The sequence below is a fragment of the Pituophis catenifer genome, unplaced genomic scaffold (genome assembly GCF_029215685.1).
Source record: "Pituophis catenifer annectens isolate HBS135680 unplaced genomic scaffold, rPitCat1.0.hap2 SCAF_1, whole genome shotgun sequence".
In the NCBI taxonomy this organism is placed as follows: domain Eukaryota; kingdom Metazoa; phylum Chordata; class Lepidosauria; order Squamata; family Colubridae; genus Pituophis; species Pituophis catenifer.
This window is the reverse complement of record NW_027256881.1, coordinates 266,810,350-266,833,127: the sequence shown is the minus strand read 5'-3', so window position 1 is coordinate 266,833,127 and position 22,778 is coordinate 266,810,350. Positions and strand designations below refer to the sequence as shown.

The window sequence follows — 22,778 nt, the reverse complement described above, 5'->3', positions numbered from 1 at the left end:
CCCACGTGACACCTCTCCTGCACGAGCTGCATTGGCTTCCAGTGGTCTTCCGAGTGCGCTTCAAGGTGTTGGTTCTCATCTTCAAAGCGCTCCATGGCTTAGGACCCGGTTACTTACGAGACCACCTTCTGCCTCCGATAACCTCCCACCGGCCAACACGCTCCCACAGAGAGGGCCTCCTCGGGGTGCCGTCTGTCAGGCAATGTCGGCTGGCGACCCCCCGGGGAAGAGCCTTCTCTGTGGGGGCACCCGCCCTCTGGAATGAGCTACCCCCAGGGATACGACTAATCCCGGACCTCCGTACTTTCTGCCGGGCCCTGAAGACTTTTTTATTTCAGCAAGCCGGGCTGGGTTAAATTTTTAATTGGGTAAATTTTATGGGTAAGGGGTTTTAAATTGGAGAAGCCAAAGATAGTTTAATTTTGTTTTAATGTATTTTAATATTTGTATTGTGTGTTTTTAATTCTGGCTGTTCACTGCCCCGAGTCCTTCGGGAGAGGGGGCGTTATAAAAATTTAATAAATACTAATACTAAATACTAATAAGATTACACAATAAAACATTCACAATAAAAAAATTAACATGGGACTATCAGTCTCTCTTAGCCCAACCTCTCTCACAAGACTTTCGTTACAGTGACAAAATAGTTCTTGTAGGGTGCTTAAAAATAAGAGGATGCTAAATAAAAATATTAACACAAGAAACATCACAGTATTTCACAGCTCACTTTATGTGGAATAGACTCCTTCATGCTATTTTTCAGAGTAGTGAATTGAATATAGTTACTACATTCTCTCAAAACAGAAATTAATTATTCTCTATTTTGAAAATTAACCCTGAATATTTTAGAGGAAGCTTGTCCTCTTGATTTTATTTTATATTTATATTCTATTTTATACATCATACTTCAGAACAAATACTTTCTATACCATTTTATAAAACATTGTTAAAAATACTATCTAAAAACTTGAATTATAAAAAGCATCATAAATCTTAAACATATATAGCATACGCAATAAAGCAAATTAGTGAAAAATGGATCCTAGATTTAAAAAAAGTGATTCAAAAAGTTTTATATTGGCTTGTTTAGATTTCATACTCATTATGGTATGCCACTGCTTATAAAATAGCCTTTAGTTTTAGCTTTTAAAACAACATCTTGAATCTGTGAATTTGCAGGACCAAACACAGACAATTTTTTTCTTGCATTTAATGAAAATGTAAATTACAGTGTCTCTTGCTAAAAATAGGCTTTCTTTAAATTACCTATTCACCATCCCAAACATATTTTCACATCTTCATTCTCTTAATGGAGTTGACTGCATAGAAAATGGCAAATGCTACCAACCAACACCTACATATTTGTACAAAGATAACCCTGCAGTGCTGCTGTGAGATTCTTTTTTTAATCATCTGTTATTTATACAAGTATGATTCATTAACAGTTGTTCTTACAAAGAGGAAATGCAGCCTACTAATACAATTTAAATGTTCCAAATTCTTGGTATTAAGAAAATCATTAACTCTAGAAGCTTTCTCAAATTTATTTTTTTAAAAGAAAAGATATTAATTCATTCGGATGCATTTTCTTAAAAGTACATACACTAAACATACATATAAGCCTCACATTGTTTTGTTTAATGATAAAGTGACGTGAGACAAAGGATGCAAAAAGAGTTTGAAGTAGTATGCAAAATGCATTAAAAATCTGGAGATAAAGGGCAACAAAGTCAACAGCAACAATTAAATCCCATTCATTATACCTCTTTGACTTTCATATCCTTGCAAACCATCCTTGTTCTCACTACACCCATGCATGCCATTTGTTCTTTAAACCCTTCCTGTGTCTTTCTTTTTCAAAATCTCATTGAGTCTTACTCTTGCCCAAGGGTGAACCATTCACTAAGTTTTATATTCTTGCTTATGTTTGTTTCCATCATGTACTCCTCTCTTACTGCTTTCAGCAGCCAAGCTTCAACTTCTTGTTTTTGCAAAATGAAACCCATTCATGCTATCATATGCTTTACGGAATGTTCTTACATTCATATATTTCCCAGTGAGCTTCCAAAGAGAAAAAAGTCTGGTTTGCACACCCACTGTAGAGATTAAAGAGGGTGGCCCTAATGTAGAGAAAGAAGATCTGTTACCAAGGCAATGAGTAGATAAACATTGTTGAGACCAGATGAGGGGAGATGGACTAGAAAATATCTCAAACACCTCCCAGATTTATTTAAAAGATAAAAGAGAGAGAGGAGGAGAAGCACATTCAGACTTGCAAGCTTTCATTAAAAAGTCAGTCTTAATAAAAGTAGATTTAGGTACACCTGACATCTGTTTCTTGGTTTGGACTGACACCCACTGTCCAGCATAAAGCAACCCAGTAAATTTATCTCCTTGTCACCTCTTTTAATCAAAATTCTGCCAAGCATTTTTCCAGGCACAGTTATTAAACAGATCTCTTGTAGCTTTTGCATTCATTGTTGCTCATTCCCTTTATAAAAGGAACAGTAATAGCATTCTTCCACTTGTAAGCAGAGATACAATCTTCACATGGATGCTGAAAAGTTGAACAGCAAGATAAACAAAGCACATCTGTGCTTTAACGTTTCATGTTATACTATCATACCTGCAGACTTTCTTCTGGAGTTGATTTCTTGGTTTGGTCTGCCTGGTGGCCCGAGACCGAAATATCTTGCAAAGTCTGGTTGTATTGTACATCCTCCTCTTTTTAACTGTTTAATAAATTAGGGTGGTGTTTTTCTAAGCTGCTTCTGAAAGTTATCAGGATGTTCTGGATTTAAAACATGTTTTACCCTTTGTTGGCTTGGGAATGGGGTTTGCATGTGTTCATCTTCCTTGTTCTCTATTATTAATTTTTTGATTCAATTTAAGATGCTGATTTTGTATATTAATAAATACCCTTTACATCTTCTGTCTTGAGGACCACATTCTCCAGCCAACTTTGGCCTATTTGATCAGTTCCAGTAATGAAAACCTACTGGAATTCCTATAGTTTGGAGAAGTTGGGCTGCAAGGAGACACTGATATTTTATAGCAGTGCCAATATTGTAGAATAGCCTCTTTGTGGAGATCAGGATGGTTCTGTCTTAGTTGGTTTTTTCACAAGCTTCTAAAGGTTGAGCTTTTTCAGACAGCTTTTCCATATTTAAGTGGTTATTATATTATTTTTTCTTCATAATGTTATATTTTTAACTTTTATATGAAATTTGTTTTATAATATATTTTTAATGAACTGCCAAGAGTCATTTTAAGTGCAGTGGCATGCAAATATATTTAATTAATAAACGAATATCCATATCTATATAGGAAAGGTAGTAACTAGCCCAGTGTACTTTTGATGCTTATTTGTTTTTGATGCCTTTTTGTATGTTTATTTTATTCTTTTTTTAAAACAATGCTATGTTGTTTTGCACTTAGTGTTTGTCTCTGAAAGAACTTTGCATTGATCTTCCTTTAATAATCCAGCCTGAGGTTACTAATTCAAAGGCCTGGATAAATTTAACCCAGAAAGACTGTAGTTATATCAGCTGAAGCTGTTAAAAGTGCATTTTTGCCCACAAAGGTTACATGGATTTTCAGTGTCCAGGTGCTTTCAGATTATGTAGTTCTTTGCAGAAAATGTACTCAACTATGCAAATGAGGTCAATTACATATACTGTATACGTAAGTCCCAAAATCAGGAATTATATATTGGTGGAACTAAAGTCTCATTGGGATTCAGTTTTGATCATCTTGCTTTCATCCAACCTAGTTGTGCATGGTTACACCTTACTGTGATATAATAGGAAAGATACAGATCTATGTATCTTTCATACATACATATATACATACATGATGGGGAGAAATAGGCTCAGACGCAACCCTTCCAAGACTGAGTGGCTGTGGCTTCTGACGTCCCGATATAGTCAGCTGGTGCCATTGCTGACTTTTGGGGGTGAATCGCTGCCCCCCACAGAGAGGGCTCGCAATTTGGGTGTCCTCCTGGACGCACGGCTGTCTTTTGAAGAGCATATGACGGCTGTGGCCAGGGGGGCTTTTTATCAGGTTCGCCTGATTCGCCAGTTGCAGCCCTTTCTGGACCGGGATGCCTTGCACACAGTCATTCATGCCCTTGTCACCTCCCGGCTGGACTATTGTAATGCTCTCTACATGGGGCTCCCCTTGAAGAGCACTCGGAGGCTCCAACTGGTCCAGAATGCGGCCGCGCGGGTGGTTATGGGCGCAACCCGTTGTGCCCACGTGACACCCCTCCTGTGCGAGCTGCACTGGCTCCCAGTGGTCTTCCGGGTGCGATTCAAGGTGTTGGTTACCACCTTTAAAGCGCTCCATGGCATAGGACCCAGGTACCTTCGAGACTGACTTCTGCCACCAGTAGCCTCCCACTGGCCAGTTCGCTCCCACAGAGAGGGTCTCCTCAGGGTGCCATCGGCCAAGTTATGTCAGCTGGCGACATCCAGGGGGAGGGCCTTCTCTGTGGGAGCCCAGCCCTGTGGAATGAACTGCCCCCGGAAATGCGTAAGATCTCCGACCTCAGGGTATTTTGCTGTGCCCTTAAGACCCTGCTGTTCCGCCAGGCAGGGCTATCAATGTAATGATTTTAAATTGGATGTTTTAAATTTTTTGGGGTTTTAATATTGAACCGAAATTATTTAATAATTTTAAATTATTTTAATTGTTGTTTGTCTTTGTGCTTTTAATAGGCTGTACACCGCCCTGAGTTCTTTGGGAGAAGGGCGGTATAGAAATAAAATGATGATGATGATGATGATGATGATGATGATGATGATGATGATGATATAATATTAGTCTGAATACACATTTCCCCAAATTCTTTATTAATCATTCCTTATGATTTTGTATGTGTTACTGTGAGCGGACAGGCTGCCCATATGGCTAGCCCCTATGCAGATGTTATCCTGCCTCTTTAAGCCCTCTCTTAAGTCAGCTATAAAAGCTGTGCTGAGAGACAGCTGGAGTGTTAGTGTATGGGAGTCAAGGAAGGCAGTCTGTTTTTTGTTGGAAATAAAGCAGTCTGAAGCAGTTAGAAAAAGATATCTTCTCCAGTACTAGTGATGGGATTTAGCCAGTTTGGGCCAGTTTGGGCAAACAGGTTGTTAAATTGCTGGATGGACCTGCCCCACCCCTTCCAGGAGTCTCCATATGCCCCATTTTGGCTCCTAGGTAAGTGTAGGGAGACCTACTAGGCCCAAAATGGTGTGCGGGCCCCCATGGCCCATTTTTGCTCTCAGGAGGCTGCAGGGAAGTCTACTAGGCCCAAAATGGGAAACATGGAGGGATGTGGCACGTCCCCCATGGCTCATTTTTGCTCCCAGGAGGCTGCAGGGAGGCCTACTAGGTCCAAAACGGGGTGCGGGGCAGGGTGCAGCATGCCCCTCCCGTGACCCGTTTTTGCTCCCAGGGAGGTGCAGGAGGCCGAGCGCTGCCTGTTACACCCCCTGCCATGGCCACAGCCACCCAGCCGGTCATTAGGGCAAAGAACCCATTGTTAAATTATTTGAATCCTACCACTGAGTAGGACTCACTAAAATAGTAATTGGAGGAGCAATAGTAGGAGGTGTAGTAGCAGTGGAGAAAAGTGGAGTAGGGGTTAGCAGTCAATGCTTGGTTGTTGCCCAGGGACCTGTATTATTTTGTCTCTCTCGTGTGTGTGTGTGTGTGTGTGTGTGTGTGTGTGTGTGTGTGTGTGTTTTAAATTTGATTTATACGCCGCCCTTCTCCGGAGACTCAGGGTGGCTTACAATGCGTTAAGCAATAGCCTTCATACTTTTGTATATTTATACAAAGTCAGCTTATTGTCCCCACAAACTGGGTCCTCATTTTACCTACCTTAGAAAAGATGGAAGGCTGAGTCAACCTTGAGCCTGGTGAGATTCAAACTTACAGTAATTGCAGACAGCTGGTGTTAATCACAATGCTTTTAGTCTGCTGAGTCACCAGGCCTATGACTTGGGGCTTAAAAAACAACTGCGACAATTATATAGTTTTATGGATACAATGGTGTCCCACAGTTTCCCACAATATAGTTTTGAAAGGGGTTGAAACAGTTTCCTGGTAGTAATAAATAAACTCTTCAGGTAGGAGTAAAAGCACTACAAAACAGTGATTCCCACTCCAGCTGCATGAAATTAATCCTGGAGGACACAATGGTGGCTTATATCTCACAACCACTGAGACATCAAGGAGAAACAGAACCGTCTATGGAGATTCTCAGTCACCCAGGTCACACTTGTCCCAAAGGTGCTTCTTCAAGAGGCAACTGAACTTTCTGGTTTTTCTTTGAAGACATTTCTCTTCTCAACCAAGAAGCTTCTTCAGCTCTTGAAGAAGCTTCTTGGATGAGAAGGAAAACGCCTTCAAAGAAAAACCAGAAAGTCCAGTTGCCTCTTGAAAAAGCACCTTTGGGACGAGAAACAGAATCCCACACATTCTCTGTCTCTCTCCTGTCACTCACCAGGATGACTGAAGATAATTTCTTGCTTGGCCATGCCTAAACCCAAGACTGCAGTCAGTCCAGATAATCAGGTTTTGTTTTTTTTCCAGGCAGCTTGCTCAAAAAGGAGATACTTGTTACTGGCCGATAGTTGTAAAAATCTCTGGATTCAGGAAAGGTTGCTTATCAGAACTTACTGCATGATAGCATCCCACCCCCCAAAGGTACTCCACTGTACAATCCTGCAGTCACCAGCATCAACCCCTCCCCTGCCCCTCCCCCACCTTGAGTTGATCAAGGTGACAATGATCAAGAAGTCAAGCCTTTGACTGCTTTTGGTGTAAATCTTGTCAATACCTTTCAAACAGCATAAGCAGAAACTCATGATGTTGAGAAAGGCAGAATATTGGACACCTCAATAGGTGTTCAGATCACCATGGAGACAGATGATTTTATCCTCAAAGTATATTAAACATTCAGTGCCAAGTATATCCCTGATGGAATTCTGTTCTCTTCCAAATACTAATACTTTATTGGGAGGACAGTTTTATTTTATTTTAAAAGTCACCATTTTACAATGAGATGTATCTGAATACTTTTTAGTTCTTCACGTCACTGTTAAATGTACAAAGCAAACATTTGTATTATTGATGGACTTATTTATTGAAACACATCCACATCCCTCTCGCCTTTCAATTATGTCATTTTAAAAATAAAACAGTGCTTTAAAATAAAGTAAAAATTAATGTTATAACAGAAATTCCCAGTTGTAATAATACACAACATATTTAGAAGTAAATATTATTGAGCTCAATAGAAGTTAATTTGGAACGGCAATAATGTGTAGATTGTTCTGTAAAATATGGAGTTTTCCTGGCATTTAAAGGTTATGAAGGGTTGTGCCAATAATCCTCCTTCAGAATATTCTAAAGCCAAGGTAAGAAAGCTGTTTTGAGATTTATTAATGGAAGCATATTGGAAGAAGAGCCTTGGATGATGCTCTTAATACCTAGGCACATACTTGTTAGAGAAAGATAAGCATCAATATAACACCACCACCCCACAGATATTATTGAAATTCAGGGCTCATCAGTCCTAAGTAAGATGACTCTTAGAAAGGTAAATGTAAAATGTAGCCCACCAAAATCCTGAGAGCTTTATGATGCCTCATTGGCATGTGTTGGTGTCAGTCAGGATTAAGTCTCCTAATTGCTTTACTTGAGTGTAGAGAAAAATCAAAAGGAGATTCTACTCTCGGTCTCGCTAAGTTTTGTACAGGTAGTCCTCGACTTACAACCACGAGACCAGAATTTATGTTGCTAAGTGAGAAATTTGTTAAGTGAGTTTTGCCCCATTTTATGACTTTTCTTGCCATGTTTGTTAAATGAATCACTGCAGTTGTTAAGTTAGTAACACGGTTGTTAAGTGAATCTGGCTTCCCTATTGACTTTGCTTGTCAGAAGGTTGCAAAAGATGATCCCATGACCCCAGGACACTGCAACCGTCATAAATATGAACCTGTTGTCAAGCATCCAAATGTAAATCACATGACCATGGGTGTGCTGCAATGGTCTTAAAGTGTGAAAAATGGTCATAAGTCACTTTTTTTCAGTGTTGTTGTAACTGAATGGTCACTGAACGAACTGTTGTAAGTCAAGGACTACCTGTACACGGGAACACAATCTTTCCTATAATTCAGGCAGCAAAATGTTTTTTGCTGATTCTCCTAACAACCAAATGTTGATACTGCTTCTTCTGTCCTAAAAGTGTACTGGATTTTTACCAGCATTTTTTGTGGCTATGTACAGAAAATATATAATAGCAAATGTTCCTCAAGCAGTTCTGTTCATAAATCCCATTGAAAGTCTGCAGATTTATTTCTATGGAGGGGGAAAAAAAAGATAACTGGGTTCAAATTAATTCAGTCAAACATATTCAAATATATATTATTAATGTGATTTAAAAAGGACTTTAGAGGAAATAGTAATTGGGAAGGTGTAGGGGAAATATCCAACCATACAAATGGAAAATTCTGAATTCATTCTTCATATTAAATTTTTTAAATCTATGTTCGTCTTTTAACTGTGCCAAAACTGAAACTGTGCCAAGAATAATTTCTTCATTTATACAATGTGCTGACATGCGAGTGTCACTATCAAAGTCTCGTGTGGGTGATTTTTGAAAAATGTTTTGATTCTTATTTCAAAGGCTTAATTATTATTTGGCAGATGAAAATAAGAATATGCCTGTGTATGAACACAAGGGTTAAAATCTGACAACCTAGTCTATGCTATGCTTTATAACGGTAGCACAACACAAATCTGCCACAAAGTATAAAATAAGAATTAAATATTGATGGACGTAAATATTTCAGATACATTATTGAAGTAAATCATAGAGATGTATGCTATTTAAAAGAAATCGGTCCCTTTTTACTAAGATGAGAGTATTTGATTTATTATTTATTTTTCTATAACTAAAGTTACTGATACAGTTTATTTAAAAAAAGTTATAAAAACTGTGTTGAGTAAAAGATCTTTCTTTCATTTATATACCAGCATTATAAAAATTAATCACAAACTTACTTTAAAAGTTAGCCACTATGACCTCGGATTATTTTTTAGCCTTCATTTCCTTGTCTGTGTTTTAACCAAACACAATGGGTAGACAAATGCAAAAAAACTAGTCAGTAGTAATAGCATCTAATTTATATTTATTATAAAGGAATTTGGAAGAGAATTTGGGATGAAATGAAGTACAATGTCTGTTTGTGTGTGTTTTTAATTATCATGTGCCTTTTTCATGTAAAGGAACTTTTTTTCTGAGTCATTTTGCTAAACCAGATGTTTAAAATCCAAACCTAAAAAATAATAAGGTGGCTTATTAAAATTTAGTGTTTCATGTAAATTAAGGGAAACATAAACACTGCAATATTAAGTGAATTCTAAATTCTTTGCATTACATATTTATGCTTACTACTATTTTTGCAGCAATTGTATCTAAACTATAGAGGGTAAATATTTAATTTCCTATGAATTATATTTTCCCTTTTTTTTAATTCCTGAAGAAAACATCCTAGCAATTAAAAGATCCAGAATTTAATTGTACAAAGTCTGCAAACAATAGGCAGACAATGTTGAAGTGTGAATATTATTAGTAATTGGTAATAAATTAGAAATCAATCTATTTTTTCATGTTTAGGCCAAATTTTTTTATCACACTACAAAATTAATATTGTGGTTGAAAGTACAAGTAATTTTACATAACTGTACTTCAATTTTCTTAATAAGGAATATAGTACATTATATCATTTCCAGTGTGCAGTACATAAAAAATAAATGCTACTCCCAATTTATTTTTTGATTTTTGGATGCACTATCAGTAGTATAGAAACTGGCAATCAAGAAATATGCCACTGACTGGCACTTGGTTGGCAATAGCAATGAAGGCCATGGAAAAATATTCAGATGCCATAACTTGTCTATATATACAAAGATCCGAATCATGCATCCTTATGGAAGCAAACATGGGACTTTGAAGAAAGAAGCTAGATATAAAGAGTATTGATGTTTTTGAACTGATGTTGGAAGAAACTTCTGGGAGTACCAAAGATAGTCAAGACAGGTATCAAATGGCTCATACAACAAATTAGTTCAGAGTTCTCACTTAAAACAGAAATGACCAGGGTCAGATTATTACATTTTGGACACCTTATGAAAATATCTGCCCTCTTTAAAATTTTATATACTGGCAAAGATAACAAAGTGGATGACCAACGGCAGAATAGCTAGACTTCATTAAAGTCACAATTGATGTAGCATCATTGTGATTATCCTGGAGGAGCTCCATTTACTGTAGGTAGTCTATGAGGTGACACCTTAATGAAACTGAAGAATAAAAAAGACCCTGCATTTTTACAAATATGAATCAACAAGAAGACTATGAAACTCGAAAAAAGTTAATTGTATACTAGTAAGGCATAGGAATACAGGTAGTCCTCAATTTATGACCACAATTGAGCCCAAAGTTTCTGTTGCTAAGCGAGGCTGTTAAGTGAATTTTGTCCCATTTTACGACCCTTTTTGCCACCGTTAAGTTAATCCCCGCAGGTGTTAAGTTAGTTACAAAGATGCTAAATGAATCTGGCTTCCACATTGACTTTGCTTGTCAGAAGGTTGCAAAAACTGATCACATCATCCAGGGACACTGCAAACATCATAAATATGAGCCAGTTGCTAAGCATCTGAATTTTGGATCATGTGACTGTGAGGAATGCTGCAATGGTCATAAGTGTGAAAAATGTCATAAGTCACTTTTTTCAGTGCCATTGTAACTTTGATCAGTCACTAAACAAACTGTTGTAAGTTGAGCGCTACCTGTACAGTAGAACACATTGTTGTTTGTAACTTGTCAGGAAGGATTTAGGGTTTAAGGATGATTGCATTTCATCAGTTCTGTATCGCCCTCTCTTTCAAGTGTTTTCTGCTTAGTTTGTGAAATGCAGCCCTGAGGAAAAAAAATGAATAACTCTTCTTCTATTTCCAAATGTTAATTTAGTCTATATTCGGTCTGCGCTGTCTCTCTGTTTCAGTCATCCCTATTTTCTTACTCATAAATGTCTTATTTACAAAAGCGGGAGAACATTTGAAAGACTCTGCCGATGGTGTTCACATGACTAATACTACGAAATGCAGGAAGGTTTTTTGAGCAGCTCCAGTCTACGCACAGTTGGCTCCCAGCTGACAGACAGAATGTGGGGTGGGCTTTTTCACCAGAATGTTGGGAACTGGATGCCCAGCTATGCTTGTAGTTATACAGTGCCCAGAAATCTGATGCTTATGCCAGAATTCAGGCAGTTAAATAGTATAGAAACTGGGTAGCTTTTATTCCTGTTTCATTTCAGCAAAGGTTATATAATGAGGGGATTGCTGCTTAAGTAAAAGGAAAAATGAAGTCTTTGTTAAATGCCTTAACAAAGAAAGAAGGTAAGCATTGAACACAAAGCACTTGATGCTTAAGAACTGCTATTTTTTTTCCTGCGCGCTTAATGTGGTCTGCTAGTTACTATAATTATAGTAAGTTCCTTCTGTATTTTTTTCTAGAATTCCTTTATGTTAGGCTTTCTTTTAGACAACTCATTATAAGAGCTTGCCTGTAAGTTGCTCGCTTTGGTATGTTTTTGAATTATTCCATGTGTTAAAAAATTCTGTTGTTTCCTAATGTATGCTTTTAGTAAGTGTAAAGAATTCCTTAATATATTATTAAGTGTTTGTGGAAGAACATTTTGGAGGTTATGAAATATTTTTAATCCATTATAATCATGATAATTATCTAGGGATTATTTAGAGGGATGCTTTTTATATATCGTCATCTAAAACATTACAAGTATAACTGATTATGGAAAAGAAATGAATGTAAAAGTGGAAACCAATCCTTTATAACTTGTAGAATGTGTACTCTTATTCTGTACATTTTCATATGCAATTTTATTACAAAAATAGTACATCTAGGAAGGAGATTGGAAATATCTGTCCAGTTGTATTGTCCAAACTATACGGGGGGGGAAAGGGAAGAAAACATAGTGAGCAGGAGGCTTGTTTCTGTCCTTAATTTTTCTTATAATACTTATGATATGTGCATCAGTCATTTAAAAACTGCATCCATTTTAAACTTAATATTTAAAAGAAGATTTTGTTTTCAACATCAAGTGGAAATAATTCACAAAGTAATAAAATCTAATAATGCCACATAGTGAGAAAAGAGGGGATATGTTCTTAAAGAAAATTACTTGGTACATTGTTTCTCCTTAAATGTAGGAGCCTTACTATGGATTTACAGTATAATTTAGGAAAAAATTAAATTGGATTCCATAGATTAAATCTGTGTTATTATTTTTGTTGTTTGCTGTATAATTAAGCTGAGATCTGTATATGGTTTGAATCCTTGTTTGGAAAAGGGAGGGAGAGGGAGAGGGAGGGAGGGAGGGAGGGAGGGAGAGAGAGAGAGAGAGAGAGAGAGAGAGAGAGAGAGAGAGAGAGAGAGAGAGAAAGAAAGAAAGAAAGAAAGAAAGAAAGAAAGAAAGAAAGAAAGAAAGAAAGATGAAGCATTTTCCCTGAGAAGGGAGGGTTACACTTCTTCTGATTTCCTGTTCCCCTCTGCAGCTTTCCAAGTCCCTTCTCACAATGTTCTGGAAGGTCACTCCAGAAGAGAAGATAACAATGGAGACTGCAGGCTGAAGGAGGAAATAGAAAAAATTGCTCTTCCTTCCCTTGTTCTTTAGCACCAACCTACATCCAAACGAGTGCAGTCTGGTTCCACCTTGTTGAATTCAGCACTTCCACATGGTTTACAGTATTTTCTTTTATTAGATCCTTGGAAGTAGGATGACTTTGACTCAGAAATGGTAAAACAAGGAGCCAATGTAACAGTAACAGTAACAAAGTTGGAAGGGACCTTGGAGATCATATAGTCCAAGCCCCTGCTCATGCAGGAGGCCTGCAGTACGGATTCGAACCGCTTAATGCCCACCTTTCTGATCAACAAGCTCTGTGTCTTAGCCACTGAGCCACCTAGTCAGGCTTTGACTTTGACTCAGAAATGGTAAAACAAGGAGCCAATGTTTTAGGTCCTGCAGTTTATTCAGCAATGTCAATCATAGGGAAGAAGAAACACACCAGTAGTCCAGTCCTTACAAGCTGGGTTCATATAGAAGAAAGGGGGAATTTGACAAACCCATTTTGTCACCCATTTTACCTATTCTCATTTCTTTCAATTACTGAAAAGGGAACAACATCAAAGCTTTCAGGCTAGTATACCCCTTATATGATCTGAAGTACTAGAACTGGGAAGAGGGCTGAGAGCAAAGTTCATTATAGGAGGAAATGGAGTTACAGGACTTTCAACTATAATGTTGCTGAGCTAGAAATGAATCCGCTTAGTTCTCAAGATTGCTGATGTTATAGGGTGAGATCTGCAGCTACTCTCAAGCTGACAAAACTTTTCACATGGATGTTTCCCGAGTCAACATTTTTGTTTTGTTTTAAATGTTCTGGATTCAGTCCAGAATATGTGAGGAAACTTCATTTAAGGCAGAATAAACACGAATGGTCTTTGAGCTAGTACATGTTCTGGAAGAATGCAAACCAAAAAACACAGGAAAGGCCATTTCCCTGTAATGAAATGGAATCAGTGTCCAGAAGGTGTTAAATGAAAAAATAAAAGTATAATGATTTTGTTCTGAAGTGATGTAGGTAATTTTAGTTATTAAAAAGGTAAAATCTTTCACGAAACATACTCAGTTTTGAGTTACTACATGGACATTCCTAGTGTGCTTGGCATTAATACAGTAATGGTTTGCCACTGTCTTTTTCAAGGATGTTTTTAAAACTCTTCATTCTAGTCTCTCCTCCTGTGAGCTTTTGGTCATCTTCCATTTAGCTGCTAACCAGATCTCATCCTATGTAGCTCTTTTTAAGATTGACCAAAGTCAGTTAGTTGCAGCCAAGGGCTATTATTTCTTGTTGCTACATGTGCAAACATTGTTGTTGGCTATTTGAAAGAATTCAAGAAATTCAGTTAATGAATAAAATGATGATGTTTCTTAAAGAATGCATATTGATACCTGTAACCATCAATCTTTATATAACATATCTGAACTACATTTGCTGCTCATTAACCAATGGAAATAGAAAAGTGGTTACTTCTGTAAAATTTAAGAAGTAGAAATTCAGGGCATCCACAAATCCAACATGACCTAGTTACTAAAAAAGACTGAAAACAGGTACACAAGGTTTTCTGCAAGGGAGACAAATGATGTCATATGTCATGATGTCACAAAAAGACAAGACTTAATACTTATGTAGTATGTAAAGACATAATTACACAACAGCATCATGATAGACATGAGATTTTGACATCTCTGAGGCTTGCCAGAGACATATTGATAACAAATTCACATCAACCTCTTAAGATACAGGCAGAAGGGAGTTGTTTTCCCAGTTGTTTTAGACTTTAGCCTTTTGCCTGTTCTATCAGGTCCAACATACATCCAACAGACATACCCTAGGTGGGTTTTTTTTTATTAATCAGTATGATATTGTAGGACTGAAAGGGCCTACGATATCATACTGTCACAACACCTGTGCCATAGAACAGCCTTCCTGCCTGAGATTGGGAGGGCCCCAGTTGTTTTAGCCTTATGGGAAGTTGTTAAAATTGGGTTTTCTCTTGTTTGAAGCCCAATATATGTCTTGTCTGCTTTTGTGCAACAGCTAGGTTGTTTTTCTTTTCATATTGACTTATTTGAAATGGTTACAGGGTTTTTATATTGTTTTTATATAGATTGTTTCCCCATCCAGAGTTATGCATTTAAGATGTATGGTCATCACATCTTAACTTCTGAAAGAAAGAAAGAACATGAAGGGTTGCTGTTGTTTTTTGTTAGAGATTTGATTAGTTCTATTATTGTACAAGCATCGTAAAAAAGTAAGGAATAAAAAAAGAGAGCTTCATGAACATATAGTCTAATACAGAATATACTGTAAACAGAAGCATTCGGTAGTGCATTTCCCTCTTCCTTTTATTTCCTTCCCAACACTAACTACTTCTTAAATATTATACTTTATTTTTTCAGTTTTAAAAAATTCTATTTCTCTTTCATCTTCAAAACCCAGAGTCTAAATGTCTTAGTTTGCCTTGTTGTATAATATATTGTATGTAAGGGAGCCATGCCTGCTTGATTTTGGTTGCTAAGCAAGGTGATGGTTAAATGAGTCACACCCAATTTTACGATCTTTTTTTGCCACAGTTGTTAGGTGAATCAGGTGATCATTAAATGAATCTGGCTTTCCCCATTGGGAACATGCCATCTGGCTTGTTGAAAGCCGGCTGGAAAGATTGCAAATTGCGAAAGGTGTGATCCCGGAGCACTGCGACTATTGTAAATACATGCTGGTTTCCAAGCACCCAAATTATGATCATATAAATCACTTTTTTCAGTGCTGTTGTAATTTCGAACTGTCCTTTAAAAAATGGTTGTTAGTCTAGGACCATGATGGCGAACCTATGGCATGTGTGCCACAGGTGGAACGTGTGCCAGAGGTGGCACGCAGAGCCATATCGGTGGGCACGCGAGCATTGCCCTAGCTCAGTTTTCCGGGCCTACCGGAGGTTGGGAAACAGGCTGTTTCCGGCCTCCAGGGTGGGTGGGGAAGGCCCGTTTTTCGCTCTCCCCAGGTTCCAGTGCCTTTCTAGGAGCCTGGGGAGGGCAAAAACAGCCTTCCCCACCCACCGGAGGCCCTCCGGAGGCCGGAAATGGCCCCGCGGGGTGTGTGTGTTGCATGTGCATGCACATTGAATTATGGTTGTGGGCAAGCGTGTGTGTGATGTCTCCGTGCTCCCTCCACTTTTGGCACACAATGGCAAAAAGGTTAGCCATCACTGGTCTAGGAGTACTTAGTTAAGAGTAGTCAGTTTTTCCATTTCTGCATATTTTCCCATTTTGGCCTCCCAATCTTGTATCAACAGCAAGGAGAGCCAGAATGTTTTAATTATTAGGTTGTTGGAGAGATTCGTGACCCCACAGAAATTTGTTGATTTATTTATTTATTTTAGAAAAATTATATTGCCACCTATTTGCACATAGCAACTCAAGGCGGCTTACATGAATATAAAAACATCATATATAAAAAAATAAAACTAATAGAAGAAAATAAGCAAATCATAAATTAATAAAACAATAGGTGTATCTCCCTGGGTGATAGGACCCACAACATTTCTTGCCTGCCCGCTCTAGTGGGTCGAGTAGATGTGATCGGGAAGAGAAGGTTCCTGAGATGACAACTAGGACCTTGAATTGCACCCGGATTTGGGGCTAGTTACTATCTTTCAGTCTAACTGTAGAGTTGTTTAGAGGGAAACTTGGCATGGTATTGTGTAAACTATTTGTTACTCTTGTGGGGAAACAGTCATAATTCTAATATATAAATAAACCAACAATTTGATTCATAACCTCTACTAGCATTCAGCTGGGGAAATCATTGGAATTAAGGTAAAGAGGGGCTTCAGAAGGTTGTTGTATAGCACAGCAATGTCCTATCTTTCTGGTTCTGTGGACTGGCAGTGGGGTGGGTGAGGAGAAGAGATGGTTTTGCACACACTGGTTGTGAAAATGCAGCTTTGTGTGCTTGCACGCTCACCCGCCAGGGGTATGGTACATAGTTGAAGTACTTTCACACTGGGAAAGAAGAGAGACAGTGGAGATATGTCTGAAAAGAGAAATGGACTTACATAATTCCCTTTACAAGTGTTGATCCTTATTTGTTTGGATTTCTCTTTTCATCGCAATTTAAAAGTTTTATGTTTTTTAAACAATTTTTACGAGTATTAATTCATATGAAATCTGATCTTGGGAAGTATTATGCTAACACAGTGTTTCACAGGATCTGGGAATTCAAAGGAAGATTCAAGGGTTCTTGCAGAGCTTGGCTTTTCTGTGTAATATTCTTTTATAACAGCTGCCCATTTGAGCTGCTTGCATTCGTTTTTGTTCATGTCCTAATATTTATGTACTCTCTCTTTTTTTTGTAAGAGATGATGACAATAAAATTATTAAATATGGATTTTACATAAATGGAACTGAAGTTTGAAAGCTACTTCAGCCTAGCTTACAATCATTTGATTCCATTTTTCTAAAAAAAGGATTTTCTTTTTCCTTTTCATGTTGTAATTTTTAATATTTAACAACGATCTGAGTATTTATTTAAGGATCCCCCCCCCCCGATGATCCAGTGAGAATGAGTGAAGTTAACTGAAAATCCTTTAACAAGTGCCATAATAGATTCACCAGTGGAAATACATTTTTTGCTGTGTTTAAAAGGGGTCATAGCTTCTGTGGGTTCAGCAGATAACCAACATGTAGTTCTGAAAAAGGTGAGAACTTTGCATGCTGGGTAGCCTCCTGAACATAGGCCATCATGCAATGCCAATACATTTTTATAATGTGGATAAAAACTCAGATCCGTTCCACAAACCAGATTGCTAAGATCTCACCTGTGCTGTTGTTTCTCATGATGCCGCATGGATGCCACGTGATTAACTTTCAGTACAGCTGCTGCTCCAGAGCAAATGCTATAATTAATCAGTTTTGGTGAGCTTGCCTGAAGAGTCAGAGCAACTGTTGCCCTAATATCAAGGAAGCTTCATTTTGTCCTACCTTCTGGTATCTCCTGCCTAGAACTTGCCATCACCTTCTTCCATTTTTAGGAGTGATCAGAAAGGTGGCTTTGCCCCATAATGGGATTAGAGGCTAGTGTGTTTTTGGAACCAATGTTTTTACTCTGTTGGGCAGCTGAACTATCTTCTATCTTCCCCTTATTCACTTCAGTCCAAGGGAGCAGCAGTACGGCGCTTGCTTGGCAATATGAAATTGTGGTACAAGGTAATAAGGTCAGGGTTGGTGACTTCAGTCTGAGAGCCTTATGTAAGTTGACACTCCTGGATTTGCAGAAACATCAGTAAATGAAAAAAAAAACCTACTTGAGAATACTAGCATTTTTTGTTCCTTTTAACCTCCTTCTCTTGAGGCGATATCACTAGGGTGGAATCTCGTATCTTATTCTGTGTTTCTTGTAACTGCAAAGCAAATTAGCTTAAGGGCCAATTGTGGGTGAGAAAAATCTGTTGTTGTTTTCTGTCATAAATAAGTTATTTTGCAGGATGACAAGCTGTCTACTCTTGCCATACTATAACATTTACTACTTCTTTTTTTAATGAAACTATTCATACTGCTCATTGTTCATTGGTCAGATATTTTATCTTCATTGCTGAGTCTTAACTTCCAATTCTTTATTCTTTAATAATAATTCTATACTATTAACAGTATTCTACCTATACCAGTATTTCTCAACCTTGGAAGCTTGAAGATGGATGGGCTTCAACTCCCAGAATCTCCGAGCCAGTGCTGCTAGCTGGGGGATTCTGGGAGTTGAAGTTCACCCATCTTCAAGCTACCAAGGTTGAGAAACTCTGATCTCTACAGATAGTCCTTAACTTAAAACCATTTGTTTAGTAACCATTTGAAATTACAAGTGATTTATGACTGCTCTTCACACTTAACGATTGTCTCAGTGCCCCCACTATCACATGATCAAAATTCAGGCAGATGGCAATTGGCATGTATTTGCATTTCTTTCTTCCTTCCTTCCTTCCTTCCTTCCTTCCTTCCTTCCTTCCTTCCTTCCTTCCTTCCTTCCTTCCTTCCTTCCTTTCCTTCCTTCCTTCCTTCCTTCTTTCCTTCCTTCCCTTCCATCCTTCCTTTCCTTCCTTCCTTCCTTCCTTCCTTCCTTTCCTTCCTGCCTGTCTTTCCTTCCTACCTACCTTCCTTCCTTCCTTCCTTCCTTCCTTCCTTCCTTCCTTCCTTCCTTCCTTCCTTCCTCGCACATCTTTGCACAGGATAACTTTCTCCACCAGCTTCCAACAAGCAAATTCAGTGGCGAAAGTCAGATTCACTTAGTGATCAAGTGATTCATTTAACTGCGGTGATTTGGTTAAGAACCATGGCAAAGAAAGATTTACAATTGGCCCTGACTCACTTAACAACCGCCTTGCTTAGGAATGAAAATGCTGGTCCAAGTTGTGGTCATAAATCCAAGAGCCACCTGTAATGAGTACAAGATTATACTAATCTCATTAAATCTGGTTCATTTTAAAAGTTTTCCAGTAGAAATGATTTTTAATTTGAATTTCTGTCTAAATACAATTGCAACATTCACCTGAATAGGCAATCCACTTTTAATACTCTGTACGAAAAATTAAAATTAAAATAATACTAGACTGAAATGTTTGCAGGCTATGATAAGTGTTTTTAAAAGAGCTTTTCTCAGTGCTTTTCTCTCTTTTATTGCAGTGCCATTCAGAGAGGCTCCCACTTACTCAAACAGACGACGGAAACCTCACAGCACTTTGGCCACACCTCGCCTCTTGCTTCGGTCTAATAGCGATAACAATTTGAACGTCAATCTTCCTGACTGGTCAGCCTCCCCTTTACCCTCTTCACACCGTAGCCTTTCACCTCACCTATTCCAACAGATGCAGAATAATCCTAATGGAACTGTGAAAACTGTGGGAAGTTACACTTCATCTTCTCGGAGCCGCTCTCCATCATTAAATAGGCTAGGAGAGGATGCAAAGCGCCAGCAGCAACGGCACATCAGGTAACTTTGCACTGTTGGCCTTTTTAAAATGAGAATTTTAGTCTAATTTCTACAAGTCTCCTATTATACCACAATCTCTATGCCTTCTTTTTCCACACAAGTATTTGTCATCACCCAAAAAGGATACAAATAAATGCTTCTTTCTGCTGTGTGCGTTGGTCGGAATTCTAATGGGACATAGGATATGGATAATGCCAATGGTGAAATCCAAATTTTTTTACTACCGGTTCTGTGGGCGTGGCTTGGTGGGTGTGGTAGGGGAAGGATACTGCAAAATCCCCATTCCCTCCCCACTCCTGGGGGAAGGATATTGCAAAATCTCCATTCCCACCCCACTCTGGAGCCAGCCAGAGATGGTATTTGTCGGTTCTCTGAACTGCTCAAAATTTCTGTTACCGGTTCTCCAGAACCTGTCAGAACCTGCTGGATTTCACCCCTGGATAATACCAATATCTTGCAAGATTCTGGGAAGCTGTCATGGAGCTAGGTAACAAGAATGAATTTGTAACTTTTCCAGATTAGCTTCCCTGGAAACTCTGATAGTCTGATAAAGAGAGTTTAGGTTTAGCCCTTCTTCCATAAACTATGGATTTTGTATCTGTTCCCTTCACTGATACTACTGCTTTATGGGAGACTCAAGAGACAGAAGGAACTTTGCTCATTTGCAAAGTGAATAAAGTTGCACAAGTGAAGCTGCTTGTAAGTCGCATGCACCCTCCAAATTCTAAAGTCTGTTATTAGGGACAGTAGGTCTTCTTTGGGTGACATGTGTATTTAAGGGTTTCTTAAAAAAATGCAGGCTATTTTTGTGGGTCTCAATTTGCGTTATAATTTCAAAAATGAAAGGGGAAAGGACACTTCATTATCTAGAATTATTTCTCATCTGCAGTTTTCCTGTTTTTCTTAAAAGCATTATAATTGCTAGAAGTGGAAGACAGCTATGATTTTATAGCATATAGCTGAACTTTGGAACTGACTTTGACCCACAGTGTTGCTGGCTTATAAGGGCTCACCTATGCAACCTCATTGTTCCAGTTCCAGGATATCCATTAGCATATTCTGATGTCCTAACAGCAGGGCATCTATCTCTGTGTCAGATAGACAGATTAAGATGGCCCAGCATGAAAATGAGAACAGGGAACACTCTAGCATGCATGAAGGAAGGGCCTTCAGAGTGAGTGGATTGCAGGGATCCAATTGGTTTACCTTTGGATCACATCCTTTTGTCTGATTGGGAGATTCTGGACCTCTATGAACTGTTTGCAATGGCTGCCAGAGAGACTGGAAGTTTCATTGACCAGCCTGGTTTTTTTTGGGGGGGGGGCGGAGGAGTTTTGTGGAATATTGACTACAAATCAAATGGCTTCTATCAAATCTGAGCAGTGGGTTGGACTAGAAGACGTCCAACAACTCTGTTATTCTGTTAAACTAATCCAGAAATTGCAAAATGATGGATGCAGCTTTGTTGTAAAAGGAGATGTAGTTCTTTTAAGAGGAATAGGTAGATTGAGGGAAGGAAATGAAGAAGAAAAGAATTATGTCAGCAGAGAAGAGACTTGTGTTAGCCACAGACAACTTTCTCTCCCAATGCAAGTATTGAATTAAGAGGAAAAAAGAAGGACCTTGGTGGAGACTCTGCACATACTGCTTGCAGCAGGCATGGACGTTGCCTGCTGCTTTATGCAGTCAGAAGGTAGACTGGGAAACAGCAACAAGAAATATCCTTTCAAGCTGTGAGCACCCAAAACAACTGATAGCTCCACTGCACCCCACTGTTATTTTTTTTTATGCAGGCAGCAATACTACCAGTCTAATTCTTGAAATATGGTAAAAGGTTGGCTGCAGGGAGCAGCAATTTTTAAGGAACACACTTCCCTTCCATCTGAAGGAGAAGAGGAAAGCAGATCAATGCAGCTGCTTTAAGTTCAGTAAATGTCACAAAAGAAAGCCAATGTATCAGAAATTCCTGGTGCTTTCAGTGCAAAAAAATAATAATACTGCAATTAACTGCCTTTTCTCCTTAAAAATCTTATCTGGAGTTTTTAAAAAATCGTCTGAGCTGTTAGATAGGTAACAGATAATGCTGCATGATTTTATCCTGATTATTGGGAACATTATGCTGTTTGTTTAAAAGATAAGCTATGCTATAAGAGTGTTAAAAGATGAAATGAAATCATTCTATTCTGCTGTCTTTCAGTGCCAATTATAATCCCAGTGCCAACAAGGACATTATATCTGCTTTGGATTATCAGGGTCAAAAACGCAAACTGTATAGTGCTGTACCTGGAAGACTATTTATTGTTGTGAAGCCATATCAACCTCAAGGAGAAGGGGAAATTCATTTGCACAAAGGCGACAGGGTAAAAGGTCAGTTTCTTTTCTTTTCAAAAATTCGTGGATAGTCATGTATAAATTTTTGAAGCCGGCAACTGAACATAAAAATCCATATAATACTATTCCGGACATCTGGATTTTTAGTTTATGGTTATTAAGTAAATGGGCAGATAAAAGACAATTTATCTCCGGTCTTCAAGGAGAAGGCATGATTGTAAGATAAGATACCCAAAATTATTAAACTTAATTATTGATGTTGAAATTGATTTTATTCTGATAGTGATCACTCCTCTCTTATTGCAAGATTATCCTTTGATGCTCTTGTATCTAGGCAGACTAGAGTGAGTGTGAGGAAGATATTTCTCAATCTTTTAGTTTGCTGTAGCTTCATAGCTTAGACAACTTATTTGACCTGCAAGGATAAGAGAGAAATACTATTTTTCTACAACAGATCAGCATAATCCCAGAACTGTTGATGGATAAAATAAACTATACCAGAAATAAATTCAAATGAAATTTCTGGCTTGATCATGAATACATTGCAGCCAAGGTTAAATTGATAAAAACCTGCATGACCTTTGGATGTAATAATGTACAGTATCTGCAGCATTTGCCGTAAAAGCAAAAGGAAAAAACATGAAGTGAAAACAGCAAAGTAGGAAATTAGCGCAATCAATTAAAAATAAAAACTGCTGCAAAAACAGCAGGACTAATTTCATCAAGATCTGGTTGACAACGTCAGGGCTTTATCAAGTGAGGCT

The 22,778-nt window shown here is 38.2% G+C and overlaps 1 protein-coding gene across 4 annotated transcripts in view; it reads left to right on the top strand.

Moving 5' to 3' along the window:
* SHANK2 (SH3 and multiple ankyrin repeat domains 2) overlaps positions 1–22,778 on the top strand; it is a 364,128-nt gene that overhangs the window by 121,934 nt on the left and 219,416 nt on the right. For all 4 annotated transcript variants that reach the window (XM_070935393.1, XM_070935377.1, XM_070935363.1 and 1 more), the window contains 2 exons: positions 19,377–19,683; positions 21,881–22,050. In XM_070935393.1, coding sequence (XP_070791494.1) covers positions 19,377–19,683; positions 21,881–22,050 — 477 coding nt within the window. The remainder of the gene's footprint in view (positions 1–19,376; positions 19,684–21,880; positions 22,051–22,778) is intronic.